Raw genomic sequence first — 14,671 nt, forward strand, 5'->3', positions numbered from 1 at the left:
GGAAAGTTGGGAGATTGTCCTCAGTTTCTACTGAGGGAAGCGTTTAGAGACTGATCTTTGCTTTTTGCTGGACTTGCTTGAGACAGCAGGAAAAAGTGAAGTTTGGTTATCTTAAACTTGTCAAATGGAAGTGTGACTTACTGTAAGACCCCCACAAAAGCTTGGTGAAACTTGGTGAAACTTCTGCCCCTGCTGCTGTGGTACACAGATGTTGCCCCATCAGCACAAAAGTGAAATGGGCTTTAAAAATGTGAACCTGAGAAAGAAGTGAAACAGTGAAAGTCTTCATTGTCAACTGATGATCTAACTAAGATGCCCATAAAGGCCAAGGCTGTTTCTTTTTTTGTTTTACTTCCAAAAAATGCGCTAAAAGTTCAAATATTCTTTTTGTCCTTTTGCTTGAGACCTCGTACAACCCATTCAAGGGACCCTGTTGGTCCCTGGACCACAGTTTGAAAACCTTAGATCAAACTAATAGTCAGACTCCAGACTGATTTAAGACTTTTATCAAACTAAAAACCAGGAATATTCAAAGATTGTAACTATACAAAAAAATCTGAGCAGACACGTACATCAGAGTTGAGCTGCTGTGGCTTTTTAACAGAGCAGAACTCTGATATTTTCTTTGGACAAATAAAACTGACTGACAGTGTTTTCACTACTCATATGTCCTACAGGTTACTGTGCACTATAAATAACTTAAGACATGACATGTGAAACTGACATTTGCATAGCCAAAGTAAATGTGAAATGAGAAAAACAACCACAAAAATGGAAGAAATCGTCACTGTCAGGTGCAAATGTCCATATTTTATATTTCTTTTTTTTCATAAATCAGTGCTATCAGTCTGTTGTTTTATAAATATTAGATTGTTGAAAAGTATTAAACAGAGCTACTAACTTTGACCAAGCAGCGTTAAGCGGCATCCAAGTTGTTTAAAGAGTTTTTTTTTTTTCCAGTTCCTTAAAAGTAACAGTTCTGATCATACAAGGTTTCTGCCAGACAGTGAGGAAATGTGATTTTGCTGCTATAAATATACACGTACATACAGATAAGTTAAAATGAACTTTCCCTTCTCTTCACTCGCTCCACAACATTGGTAGCAAACCGCTAATAACGAGCCGTGTTTTCCTCGTGTTTGTCATTTGGTGCCGCTGGTCAGCGGGTGTCACTGATTGCTACCATGGAAACACTGGTCAGCAGATGTCACTGAATATTACCACGGCAACATGACCCTTTTAGTTCAGAGATATTTAGCCTGAGTGTTAGGGTGGGCAACTTTTTAAGGTTAGAATAAATCGGTCTTTATTTTTGTGGAACTAAATTAACTACAAGAGCAGAATTTCAACTAGTCAAACACTACAGACCAGTCTAAAATATATTTGTGAAACCAGCCTGTGATCACAATGTAAATTTCTCCATGAACATTTTTTCCTGCTCCAGATAAAAGGCAAATCACATGTAAATAGAATAAGGTATAAATTTATTCTTTCTATCATTTTAAAGGAATTTTCTGTCTATTAGTAATCAAACTACATGATATGTCTTTACTCTTAATATCCTCTTTCCTGTACGTTCACGCTTTAATACTACATAACAGTATTCTCAGACTGAGACGGTGTTAATATACAGGTGAGGCGTCTCCGTCAGTCACACCACCCGAACATATGTAACATCAACTGTATCGCCTTAACACCAAGAACTCCAAAGAGCCTGCACTTTTTGCCCCAGGTCACCGAGTGGGAGAGAGGTGGGGAGAGAGAGAGAGAGAAAGAGGGGGGAAAGAAGGAGAAATCGGGGAGGGTGAGAGGAAGGTCGAGAGTGACATATAGAGAAGGAGAGGAGAGGTGGAGGAAGGGGGAGAGAAAACAACTTGGTTGCCGGGGTGTCGGCAGCATCCTGTAGGTTAGCTGCGAGCTGTGATTACTCACAATGTGTGTTTAATTAATTAGCCTGTGTGGAGACAGCGTGCTGTTCATCAGAGTTTCTGTCAATACCTCTCCATCCCAGTCTCAACCCCGCCGCCACCTCCCGCACACAGCTCATTTCACCTTATAGAAATATACACAAGGGATGCACAAGGTGTAACTGCACTGTTTGAGAAGTTGGGAAAGTTAGCTAATGAGGAAAACGTCTTGGATGTAAAGGCGATATTAAATAATTATGTTTCTGTTGCGGCTTTTGAGTCGTTTTACATCTTAGCATCTCCAAATGTCAGCAGGACAAAGATTTAATCCCAGATTCATCTTGTTTCTAAACTGAAAACAGCACTTTTTAGAGCTGCAGTAGGAACTCTTCAGTTAAAATGTTTCTTAAAGTTTGAGGAGATGAGAATGGCGTGCAGTATTTTTATTTTTATTTTTTTACAATAAATCTTAACAAGATTAAAAAAAGGTCAATATTTGTTGCAGTACCTGAACTAAAGATCTGATTCTGTCTTTCAGGATGCCTCCATCGCACATCGTTTCCACGTCATGAGGGAGAAGCATCCTGAGAAGTTTAACAGCAGGTAGGTTTGTGTCTGTTTGCTTTTTTTGTCAGTATAGAAACAGTAATGTATTAACCCAGTAGTTCCCAGCTGCTCGCATCATAAAACCATAAAATTTTGCAGCAGCGGTTGCAACTAATTCAGGCGTATTCGAGCCGCTAACAGCCCGATTAAAAGAACGGGGCAATACAACAGCTGTGGTGCTGAAAATGATACAAAGAAGAAGAGTTTTTTACAAGTCAGTACTTCACTGCATAAACTTGAGCAAGATCATGTAGCGGTGAGTTTGCACATCACAAAATGCAGAAGGCCGCATCCAGAGACACAAAGCTGTTTTCACATATGCACTCTGAGGTATGTCCTGAGAATCAGGTTCAGACATCGTGCGAATGTGCCCTTTCACACATGCAGCATGCATTAGGAGGTTGTCCACGTCAGATGTGTTCGCACGTTAGAAATAATCCGTATAGTTTAGGCAAGGGGTGGCACCTTCAGCGCGAGGAGGACTCACCTGTAATGATGACAGCTTTTGCACAGGAAGCATTTTCCCCATCATAAATCACGCCTGTAAAATTGTTTTGTAATACGAATTCATAAATATGTATGTTCACAAAACTTTTCCACATGTTAGGCATCTTTAAGTGACATCACCACAATATGAAGTTAGGACAGACTGACCAAGGAGGGAGGCGTGGGCGGGGTCATCATGAGAAAACGCTAATGCTAGCTAGAGAACTTTGGTTTATGAGCTCTGCAAGGAATTTTCATTCATGTGACCGGACTATTTGAGTCTGGTGTCCACTACTTGAGTACATGTACAGTAAAGCAGCATGTTGTTGTGTTGTTACTAACTGGAAATCTGTCTCAATTCAAAGTAATTTTGTTTGTTCACAAACTCACAAACCACTGTATTAACCCTCCTATGAGACTGCTTGTTGGTTTTAAATGGGTCTTACAGCGATGACATATCCAATCTGTACTTCTTGTTTCATTTCAACATCCTTTGAGGGTGAAAGAGTGAAATAGAACTCAATGCCAATACTTTTATATTGCAAATATTAGGCTCATGGGTAATTTTAAAACTTACAAATTAACTTCACAAGGACCAGATTATTATCAGTTATCTACCTGCAGTGTCTAGTCACTTATTCTAACACCTTCTTAACACAGGTTTGTGATAAAACCTGCAGACTTTAACACTTTAACTTAAAGTTTGTCATGATATTTTCCATTGTTCACACGCTGAGGTGATTTTGAAAATTCTCAGGAGACCAAGGTGGCCCCTGTCAGATCATAAAAGCTGAAACTGAAGATTTAAGAACTTTATAGTCGTGCAAACGCAATGAAACTGGAGTTTATGTCAACCTCAGATGCTGCATTTATATTTACGACTCACATATTTACAAAAGCATAAATAGGGCAGAAAAGACAAAACAACAGTGACAGTAAAGTACAGAATCAAAGCAATACAAATATATAATACAAACAACGTAAAGTATGAAAATAACGAGGCTGCGAAAGCATTCAGCAACAAAAATGCAGTGTAATGCGTGGTGTGACAGATATGGAAGGATTGTGTCGGGGCTGAACTACATGTGGTTGATGTCGATATTTTGCATATTAGAGATGCACCCGAATCAGAATACTTTATTCAAAAACAGATATTTCTTCTACCTGAAGTTGCTTGTTATTATTTGGAAAAAAATCTTTTCCAAAATGTAACACAGTAACATTCATAGTAATACTCTTAACTTTTATCTAAGTACATTTTACACAATTACTTAATTTTAATATTATATCTATAATATATAATATATATTATATTATAATATAATTATAATATATAATATTTATGTATAATATTTTAGTACTATGAACTACAGTAATATTAACACATCAAGAAACATAAACTCAGTATTATTGCAATTTAATTTTATGTCAACTTTTACTGCAAAGAGTTTCCATTTCCAATGCAAATCAGAATCTTTTGATTTATAAAACATTTTTTTCAGTTTCTTATTGCACAGCGTCCCTCGGTTAAAGGGGTGGTGGTGGGATTCAGTTCATAAGACTTGAAGAGGATATAAAAATACAGTACGAGTGTGGGAATATATATTTCATAATTATAATATTATGATAATAATTTTAAATCATTCTGATGCTTGGAAGTCAACAACAATTCCATTTCCAATGACACAGAGGTTAGAATATGAAACATTTGTGTAATTTAACGTGACCTGTAGAAATCCTACCTGAACACAGATACAGAGACAAATAATTTAGTCAGTTGGACAGATACAGATACAGAGAATGACGTCTGTGCACCTTTATTGCACATTGTCAGCAGCTTAAAGTCAGATCATACTCCAGTGGCAGCGTAATAGGAGAAAATCTGTGGCTTAAATTGTATATTACTACAAAATGTTTGTAAAATGTGTCTGTTCTGGTTTTGGTCCAGACACACCACTTATTATAGAGGAATTTTTATTTTCTCAGTTGAGATTTTTATGTCCTGAAAATAAGGCTGAGTGATCCTCAGGCCTTTGAATGACGTCACTGATCTCGGTTTTTATTTTTAAAGCGACAGTGATAGAAATAGGTCTCAATTTTACAAAAGAATACAAAGAAAATGGCTCAGAAATCAAATCACAAACCCACAGTGCATTTGCAGAACCTCTGCGTTTCCCCCTTCATGACAACAGAGTGTGTTTCTGCTGTGGAGCTCAGCGTGACGGATGGCCGGGCTTCATATTTAGCATGTGTGATTACCTTGAGGAGATGCGTTCACCTTTGGAGATGAACAAATGTGGCATCTATGTTTCCATCAATATTTAACGTCTCCAATACGTCTCCACTAGCGCCAGGGAGTAATTGCAGGCCTAATTGAATTTGCTTGGCTAGTTTGACATCATGGATCAGTCAGACTGATGACACGCAGCCTCCTAATAATCCCATTTGTACTCATTATCATATTTTACCCTGGCCTTAGTACAACATTTAGCCAACAATCCCTCTGCTGCTTGTTGCTCGAACATGCAGATGCATCGGCGAAATGATCCAAAGGGAAGCGGAGGGGGTTTCAGATAAACACGGGCCTGTCGTGTAATGGTTACCGATGGTTACGAGGGATGTGCCACCATGTTGGAGAAATGCCAACAAGAAGGGGAGACTGTAAACTTAAAGCTGATTAAACGTTGGGTAGTCATCGCCATGTTATTACTGTTACAACATGTAGTGATGTTGGCAACTAGTTTTCCTCTTTTGGTCATTTTCCTGGATATAAGCAGGATATTCTGACTGCATCTCTGTTGTTTTACCCCCATTTTAAGCCTTTGTGAAAAATGATTGAGATATTTTAAGAAAATTATTCTGTCTGTTATTTGAATTCAATTAATAATTCAGGAGGGGGAATGGGTTTAGGATCTCTCTATTACACACTATCCTTGCCAATTCAATAATGCATGATTATAGTTTTTCAAGGTAGCATAGATTTTGTTGGATTTGTCCAAAGGGCTCGTGTCCATTGGAAGTATATTGCAACTTATCACAGAGTCATTTTCCTGCAGCTGGAGGCTCTTTCTCAGGAACTTCACTGACAATGGAAGCAAAGTGCAGCGTGTCTCGAGGGGAGAAAGACTTTATTTCACTCTTATCAAGTCTGCAATAATGATGTTTTTGTCTAGAATGAATGAAAGGAATAATGAGCCACTGCTAACAAGATTTAAGCACCATGAAATGCACTGGAAGCCTTTTGTTAAATAGAAAAGTAATAATAGTATTCAAGCTTTTCCATAGCAAGAGGCCTTAAGAAGTAATAATGATTAAAACAGTAATGGTGACGATAATGAAAACATTTTGCAGATAATTTTATCCAGAAATGTTTGACCACCTACACAACATGCAGAAGCAGCATCTTCACGTGTGACAGCAGTGACACCAAACTGAACAATTGAATGAATATATTCAATGTATATAAAGAGTTATTCTCTGCAATAATAATTTCAGTCAGTCACCACCCCGAATGTTCTGTTTTTTAGACTTTCAACTGTATGACTTTCTGGATGGTTAATATGTGCATTATGAAAATGAGTGACATATGAGATTTGCTTTTCTCACAGCGTACTTGTGTCCAGAGACTCTGTCTTTCAGACGTCTCTTTGTAGTACAAAAGTACAAAGTACAAAATAAATGGTACACAACAAACATGAAGTCACAGTTTATGTTTTGATGTCATGACTCCTCATGAGTCTTAAACTCACTGGATTGTTTACATTCCTTTATATTTTCACAGCGGTTTCAAAAAAACATTTTCATTTATGTATTTTTTTTATTAACAGGTCGTTAACAGTTACACAACCTTCCTTGTTCCTTTTCCAGATGTGGAATGTAACCAATTAATATTATACCTGATTAATTTTATCTTATATCTTGTAACTTAAAATTAAAAGTTGTAAGTTTTTCAAAGGCAGACTGAAGGTATAGTAAGTTAACGGTGAGAAGTGAAAAGACATTTGTCATTGTGAAGGGTCACTGTAAAAAAAGTTTATTTTTTGTTGAAATAATTATATTTCAGTTTGTGATTCTTATGAGTTAATTTCTGGATAAGTAATCTACTGTTTTTCAGGCTGGAGTATAGCTTAACATTAATTAAACATACAATGATAAAGAAGAATAAATAAAATCTCTGTGTTACTTTGTGCAAACAAAGTTAAAATATTAGTCAGAGCACTATTGCTATTTCAACATGGTTGATTGGAATTTGCCTTTGTGAGCTCACTTAAGGACAGAAGAAGATAAAAATAGTAAAACTGCTCACTCATAGAGCACAAAATAAAAAATATATATATTAAAAAATAATCTAACACATACAACATGGAGTAAAAACACTTATTTTATGTATATTTCTATAGTTCTCATGTACCCTTTTATTTTTGTTCTTAGACAGGTTTCAAAATAAATAATAAGATTTCAGCACAACTTGGAGAAAGAAAAATGTCAGCGTTTGAATGATTAGGTTTTTAATGTGACAGCAGTAATGGTCCTTCACTATACGTACCGAATCCATACATTTCGTCACTGCTTTGACCTTAAAGAAACTGAATATTTAATCATCTTTAATTACCAACCAAACACCATCATGTAGCTTTTCTTAATTATGAAATGAGGAGATTTTGTTGATGAAATGCAGGGGTCATACGCTCTCTGCCGCTCCCTTCATTTCTCTGGTTCTATCCATCTTCTGTATTTGCACCTTGGGGTGATTACCAGGGTGAAGGTGTGAAGATTTGACACTCGGCAGATAGATTCATTTACTGCCACTGCCGGACCTGGAGGTGATAATGAGGTTGAGGATTAAAAGCAGACAATCAGTCGGCCCGTGACGAGGGCTGCGCCACCTCCTCCCCCATCGCCACTCCTCCTCGACCGCCTTGTTAAAATATACTACTCCCCCCACCCCCCCCCACCCCCCCACCCGTTTTTTTGCTGATCTCCCATGTAATTACACACTAATCTCTGACTCTGAGGGAAAGAGATGGATAGTGAGAGAAGCGAGGAAGGAGAGGTGGAGAAGAAAAAGAGTGAACTTTGTGCTATTATACAGTTTTATTCTTATATGTATATATATTCTGTGCTACAGAAGAAACTGAATTTTATTGGAACATTGGAAACTTTTTGAAGCAGAGCAAATTTGCTCTTTGTCATAACTTAGATTCACTATAATAACAATAACTTACATTTTAATTTCTTGTGGAAACTTGTAACGTTTAAGTTTTGTACTTTCTAAACAATCAATTCAGCCGTCTCACTACTATTTCTTTGTTATTTAGTATTTAGATATCTTAAAACTTTGTCAACTCATTTTAATGAAATTCAGTAGAAAGAACCAGCTGATCATTTTGGGTTTTTGTGCATTTTGGGTCTCGATCTGATCACACCACCATTTTTCCTGCTCCAAGATCAAAATTTCTGCTATTTTGAATTTTATGATTACATTTTTTCACATTTTTTTCTTTACCACATTTGATCTAATCTTGTTACCATTTGACGTGAACTGACACTTGACTACTTGAACCAAATTTAGATGATGAGTGTGAATATTAACCTCACGTAATCCTGTGTAATTTGATGCCATTCTGCCACTAGGGGGCACTACAGGAACACAATGAGTTTAAACATTATTGCCCGACAAGACCATTGACACTAAACAACTTTTCACAATTGTGACGCATTTTTAAAATTATTATTCTCTACAATATCTGCACATGTGGAAAGACGGGTGCCCAGTTTCTAAATTGCTAACATGCACACCATGTAACCACAACCCCGCTTCATTTCTAGCTGTGGATCCCATGATTCATGCCTCTAAACTGTCAACTATCCAAAGAAGGTCATAAATCGTCAAAAGAAAAAGATATAGGTTATAGTTTAAAGTCCATGAAGGCTACTAAAATACTTGGCTAAGGTTGGTGAAAGACGGTGGTCACACTTAATAAAAAGGCTAACATTGATTGATCCATTCTCCTGTGAAATGGCTAATCAAGCTACACAACCATCCACCGTCCCAACCTTCATACTTTCCACCTCCCTTCATATACACATTATTTCCTGCACTGGCACTGAATGTTGGCTCTGGACATAAATCATCAGTTGTTGTTAGCTATATGCTAACTCTCATCATGCTTCAGTAGCTAATGCTAGCACGCTAATTTAAACCTGCTACAAGGTGTTTTTAACTGCTTATGAAACAGTCTCAATTCATTACAGATGCCTCTATATGGCCTACATAAGTGTTTACACAGAAGCGAGTTGCATGTTAACCAGTGTTTTGTTTTCAGATAATTTTCTTTAAGATATATATTTTGTGGTTATTATGGAGGAAACGCCACTCCTCTTGTCCACAGGGCCTCCAAAATCAACACAGTATGAAAGTTCCTTAGACTAGTTTTAAATTCAAGCTCGCAAACAAGCGCAATCCAATTTTGCGCCACTTTTCTTTGTCGCCCAGATCATATTTTGAAAATCTGGCCTCCATGCCGCTTTTTGCTCTCCACACAAATCAGACGACCTCAGATCTTTGAGGGAGAACATCTGATTTGGGACCTTTGCGCTCCAGCGTGAAAGCTGCTGTGGCTTCACCTGCAATGTTTGTTTATTCTGTGGCATCAATGATGGCGCCTTGATGTTCCCATGATATTTGCTCTGCATACCCAGATCTATTTTTGGTCCTGAGACATCTAACACCGTCAGCGCGCTCCTCCAGAGCCGCTGTGCCCCCGTGCGCCCACAGGCTCTTGCTGTGCTGTGTAACCATCCTGAGTTAACCTTTCCTGAAGGCACAGGGAAGCCCAGGCATGGAGCACTCTTTAGCATAATGAGTGTGTTCATCAAAGACCTGCGATGTGCTGGATGGGGCCGCCGGATTCACCAACACACGCAGCCATCAACACACCCATGCTAATGTGTGTGTCCGCATGAACGTGTGTGCGTGTTTCCTGCTGAGCTGGGAACAGGGCCACAGGTGATGGCGCTCTAATTTACACATGCACACACACACCCTTACACACACACATGCATGGTGGACCTCAGTAGCGGCCGCCCTCAGACCTCATTTGAGGATGAAATCGTTTATGTGACCAAAGTGTCATCTATAATTAATGACCACTTGTGTGTAATTTAGAGGGATCTCACCTGTGGCCCTGTCCCCAGCTCAGTGGGAACACACACACACACACACACACACACACACACACACACACACACACACACACACACACACAAAAAAAAAACAAAAAAAAAAACACACACACACACACTCACACAGCACAAACACATAAATTCAATTGAATTTACACACACAAGACACATGTTGTTCCAGTGATCAATTTACGTTTAAATTACCCCTGATAATGACAAACTGAAGATCAATATTCATTTCTATGATCATCGTGGCTCTCTGACATCTACATGTCTGCAATATGATCTGTTAAAAAGTCCTAATGAATTCCATGTTTGTGTTTGGTTTGTTTTTATGGCAGATTTGCATTGTAAATTACATGGTCTGTACTCTCTTTTGAGATAAAACAAAAAAAAAAGTGTCAAATTTATGTTTTCCATGTGTAAACTTGTCAGAGTGGTATTGCTCCTCTGACTGCAGAGATGTGTTTGCATAAAGCCAATCAAAGACTTAGGTTTGTGTTCAGGAGTGGCGGCGACACGCTGAAGGTCAGAGGTGTCTGAGTCGTGTCTGCACTCTCCCTCTCAGGCTGCATGTGGCCCCAGCAGCCAAAACCAGGTCAGCCTGTTACCTGAGTGGCTGGATTCAGGGTAATAAAAAAGAAAGCCTCACACCAGTACCAACTGAGACATTTAAATAAGTATGTCAACATTTTTACCACCTCAGAGATTTTCTTACCTTCAGTTTAGCTGCCTGACCAGTAACAGGAGACTGTTTAGAGAGATTTTGTTAAGTAAATCAAACCAAAACTGAACTCTGAACAAGTTTCTAGCTAACGTGGTGTGTTGCACCATGACTTGCTGAACATGCTAATAAACATCCACTTGGAAAAGTATACTGCTAACATCAGTTTGCAAGCTTAAAAGCTAATTACCTAGTCAGCTGTGGCACATTAAATGGCTTAAAAACTCTCAAAAATGTCAAAACTGGTCACTTCAATGCAAAATCTTGTAAATCCACTTTTTATGTGACTCACATCGGGTTTTTTCTTCATGATAGTGTGAACAGCACACATCACATGGAATCTGATCTTTTCACTGTGGAGCGTTGACTGGTTGCACAGAGAGGTGCCAGTTCACCTCCTGGGCACTGCACCACACCCACCACTTCTTGGGGCGCCTGACTCTGGGCAGCACCATTATTTACCACCTCTCCCACTGTATGCGCATGTGTGTCTTCAGGCCTACGTGTGTAAAAATAACAAAGGGATGAAAAGGAGGGGTTGGATACAGATTATTTCTTGCAGTGCTGCCCCAGTGTGTACAGTCGTACTGGAATTCATGAGACTGTTACATCCCTCACTCGCCTGAACTGAGTGTCTTGTTTAGAAAGGCTCTGACAGACGGTTTTTAAGCAATTCACGTCACACTGCCACCATTCCTGGCTCCAACTCCACATCCACACACACACACACACACACACACACACACACACACACACAGGCACACACACACACACAGGCACACACACACACACACCTCTGTACAAAAGTAGCAGCCATTGCGAAAAGCCATAATTAAAATTTTCAATCTGGGCAGTATATCTTTCAGTTTGAACGCATGTCATGTCCTTGACATGTAAGCTAACAGTGCAAGTTTGTTAAACATAAATAAGATGTAACTCTGTTTCCTCTCCAAACCCTTTTTTAGTAGCATATATAAACAGTAATTTTGAAAATTTGTTTGACATGACTTTTCTCTGCAAAGAGTGACAACATTTGTAGTTTCACTTGGATTTTAAGTATTTTGAACTACTGAAGTGTCTCTGTTAATGTGCATGCTCCTATTGAGTGAAAATGTGGAGCAAAGGTCCATGAGAGCATGTCCATGACTGACAGCTGCGTTCTTATTGGAAGAGCTGATGGAGAATAATTACTGACTCACCTGCACTCTCACTGTAGAAACAAAGACGCTGAAATCAAACTAACCTCTTCCTGCTTACATGTTGCAGGAGGTGTCAGACCTTCAGTAAACACGTTGCTAAAACACCTGAAGCGTTGTAAACAATATGAAAAGATTAATTAACAGCATTGCCTTGTTAAGATCACGTCAGCTCCCAAAATGAATGCTTCTAGGGTGGAACGGTATCACAAATGAGATTATGTGTTTCGTTACGTGTATAATAAATTATTATAGCTGTTAATTGGTCATCAGACACAACATGTGGTGAAAAGTTTAATCAGTTATTAGAATAAGTTGAAAAAAGCTGGAAAAAGTAACCACAAAGCGTTAATCTTTGTAACATTATCTTCAATTTTTCATATAACTTCAGCTGACACTAGAAATTACAACTGGATGCTGGAACAAAACATGATGTCAGATTTTCATATTTGCCACAGTTCATCACTCAAGAGGAATAAGCATGGAGTTACTGTTTAGCAGGTCAGAAACGTTTTGGTTCAAACAGGGTTAATCCGATCCAGCCAATGAGATGCTCCTAATTACCATCCAGATGTACACTGGGCGCTGCTGTGTGTAATTTCAGAAGCAGAGCGTCATCTAGCTGTTTTTCATCAACTACATTTCCAGTGTTTAAGTAGTTTTGGTGGCAATTTTTGCGTTTTTAAATACACGTTTTCAGCTCATTTATGATCGCTGTGGTAACAGATCTTTTGTGAATGTGCTGAACTTGTTTTAATTGCTCTACGCAGCACATCGTCTCATCTTTATTTTGTATCTGTATGTCCTGAATAAGCCTTGTGATTGACTGGTGACCTATCGCTCGGTGTCAGCTGGGGTTTTCCTCCAACCCTCAATGATAAGCAGGCATAGTTAGTGGATTAGGATTCATGGATTTCCTAAATAGTGAATATTGGCAGAAGGAGACCTGTATGACATTCCTTCTCCTGACTCACAGACAAAAGAGAAGTGACATAAACAAACATGAAAACTAGTTTAACTACAGTCCACTTATATCCATAAGTATGTTTTCATTAGTGTATAATCACCAGAATTACCTTAGAATGAACCCTTCATATCTACAGAGGGTGCAAGTCTTCCCACAATATTTCTATAGTAGCCCAGAATGGACAATCTCAACACGAGCTCTACAGAGGCCTTTCATGTTTTTGGTGAGTTTCTCCTACACACTTGGAAGATGAGGGTGAGGCAAATATTGTTTGTAATCTGCAAACTCACTACTGCATGCCATTAAATCCACAATGAAACACTGTTTCCAAAGAAGTAAATGTCATTCTTTAAAGATGCAAGGTGCCTCTGTAAAAATAGGTCTGGTCTGTAAAGACAGTGGAGCAGAGAAAGGAGACAGTGTCCAGCAGTCACGCCTCCCGTGGACACGGACACACCGGATAGAAAGGCAGTGAAGCGTCTGCAGTCACACAGTGCAGATCGAGGATTACTTTTATTTCTGGTAACTTCCAAGAAAGGTGGGCCTGAAGTGTCACTAAGGTCGAGGACCATGTTTGCAAGTTGTCCAACATGACTGTAGTTATTTGGCTCTGCTGGGTGAGGTTTAGATTGTTCCTGCCTCCACTTCAGGTCTGTTTGCAAAACTAGAAAAACATCTGAGGTGTCAGGCTTATCAGGTCACTTCTATATCATTGTAGCAGTTTAGTTTTTGTATTTGCTCTCATAGATGTTGGATATTTTATACTGTTATCTGTAGTTTTGGTTTAAAAAAACACCTTGGAATCATTGCAGTGCAACAGAAAGAAATACATTTTTCAAACTGCTCGCTGCATCTCTGAAGGCAAGACGATGCAACTCAGGTCATTTCTCAAACTGCCAGTCGGAGTCGGAGCGCTCCAGGCGGCGTCATGTTAAACAAAACAGCGCATTGATGCAATGCACAAAGAGTTGGTTATGTCAATGCGATATTTATCACCTCTGATCAAGAAGAAATTAGTGTGAAAATAAGGTCGTAGATCATTGTGGGTTAGATTAAGTGTCAGAGGGGAAAAAAATCAATGGCTCTGTGCCTCGCGTTCAGTGTGGCCAGTAGAAAGTGCATCTAAAAGGTGCTGTGGCCTCAGGACATTGATGCTACACTGAAGCTTATCGCCTCTGACATCCTTTAATGTGGTGACCAGCCGGCGGAGGGTTGATGAACATGATCGTATTGTTCAGATTCAGGCTGTTTGAGCTACATTTGTCTTTCTGTTGCACAGTTCATCTTCTTTTCCACTTGTTTTCTTGGTATTAGCTGTTTTTCTAAAGCCCTTTCTGTTGTTTTTTTTGTCCCCTCAGCCGCACAGTTTGTATACGTCCTCTTCTTTCAGTTTTGTTTTATGATTTGTTTGTGCAAATAAACGACACCTCAGTGGCTCTGGAAACCTGAGCCACTGTTTTCTTTTGGTCGGCCAGCTGTGATGACTACAGCTGATCTCACATGCACACCGCTAAAGTTATCATTGCAGTGCACTTTGCATCGATACACTGCAGGTAAAATCACAGCAGAGGCCTTGTGGCTACCCTGATATTGTAAACCT

The 14,671-nt window shown here is 39.0% G+C and overlaps 1 protein-coding gene across 1 annotated transcript in view; it reads left to right on the forward strand.

Moving 5' to 3' along the window:
• Window positions 1–14,671, forward strand: part of dgkb (diacylglycerol kinase, beta) — an 89,437-nt gene that overhangs the window by 55,616 nt on the left and 19,150 nt on the right. Inside the window, exon 20 of the mRNA XM_084727588.1 lies at window positions 2,446–2,510. Within this exon, the coding sequence (XP_084583714.1) occupies window positions 2,446–2,510 (65 nt within the window). The remainder of the gene's footprint in view (window positions 1–2,445; window positions 2,511–14,671) is intronic.

The sequence above is a fragment of the Lutjanus erythropterus genome, chromosome 9 (assembly GCF_056507025.1).
Source record: "Lutjanus erythropterus isolate fLutEry1 chromosome 9, fLutEry1.hap2, whole genome shotgun sequence".
NCBI classification, from domain to species: Eukaryota; Metazoa; Chordata; class Actinopteri; order Lutjaniformes; family Lutjanidae; genus Lutjanus; species Lutjanus erythropterus.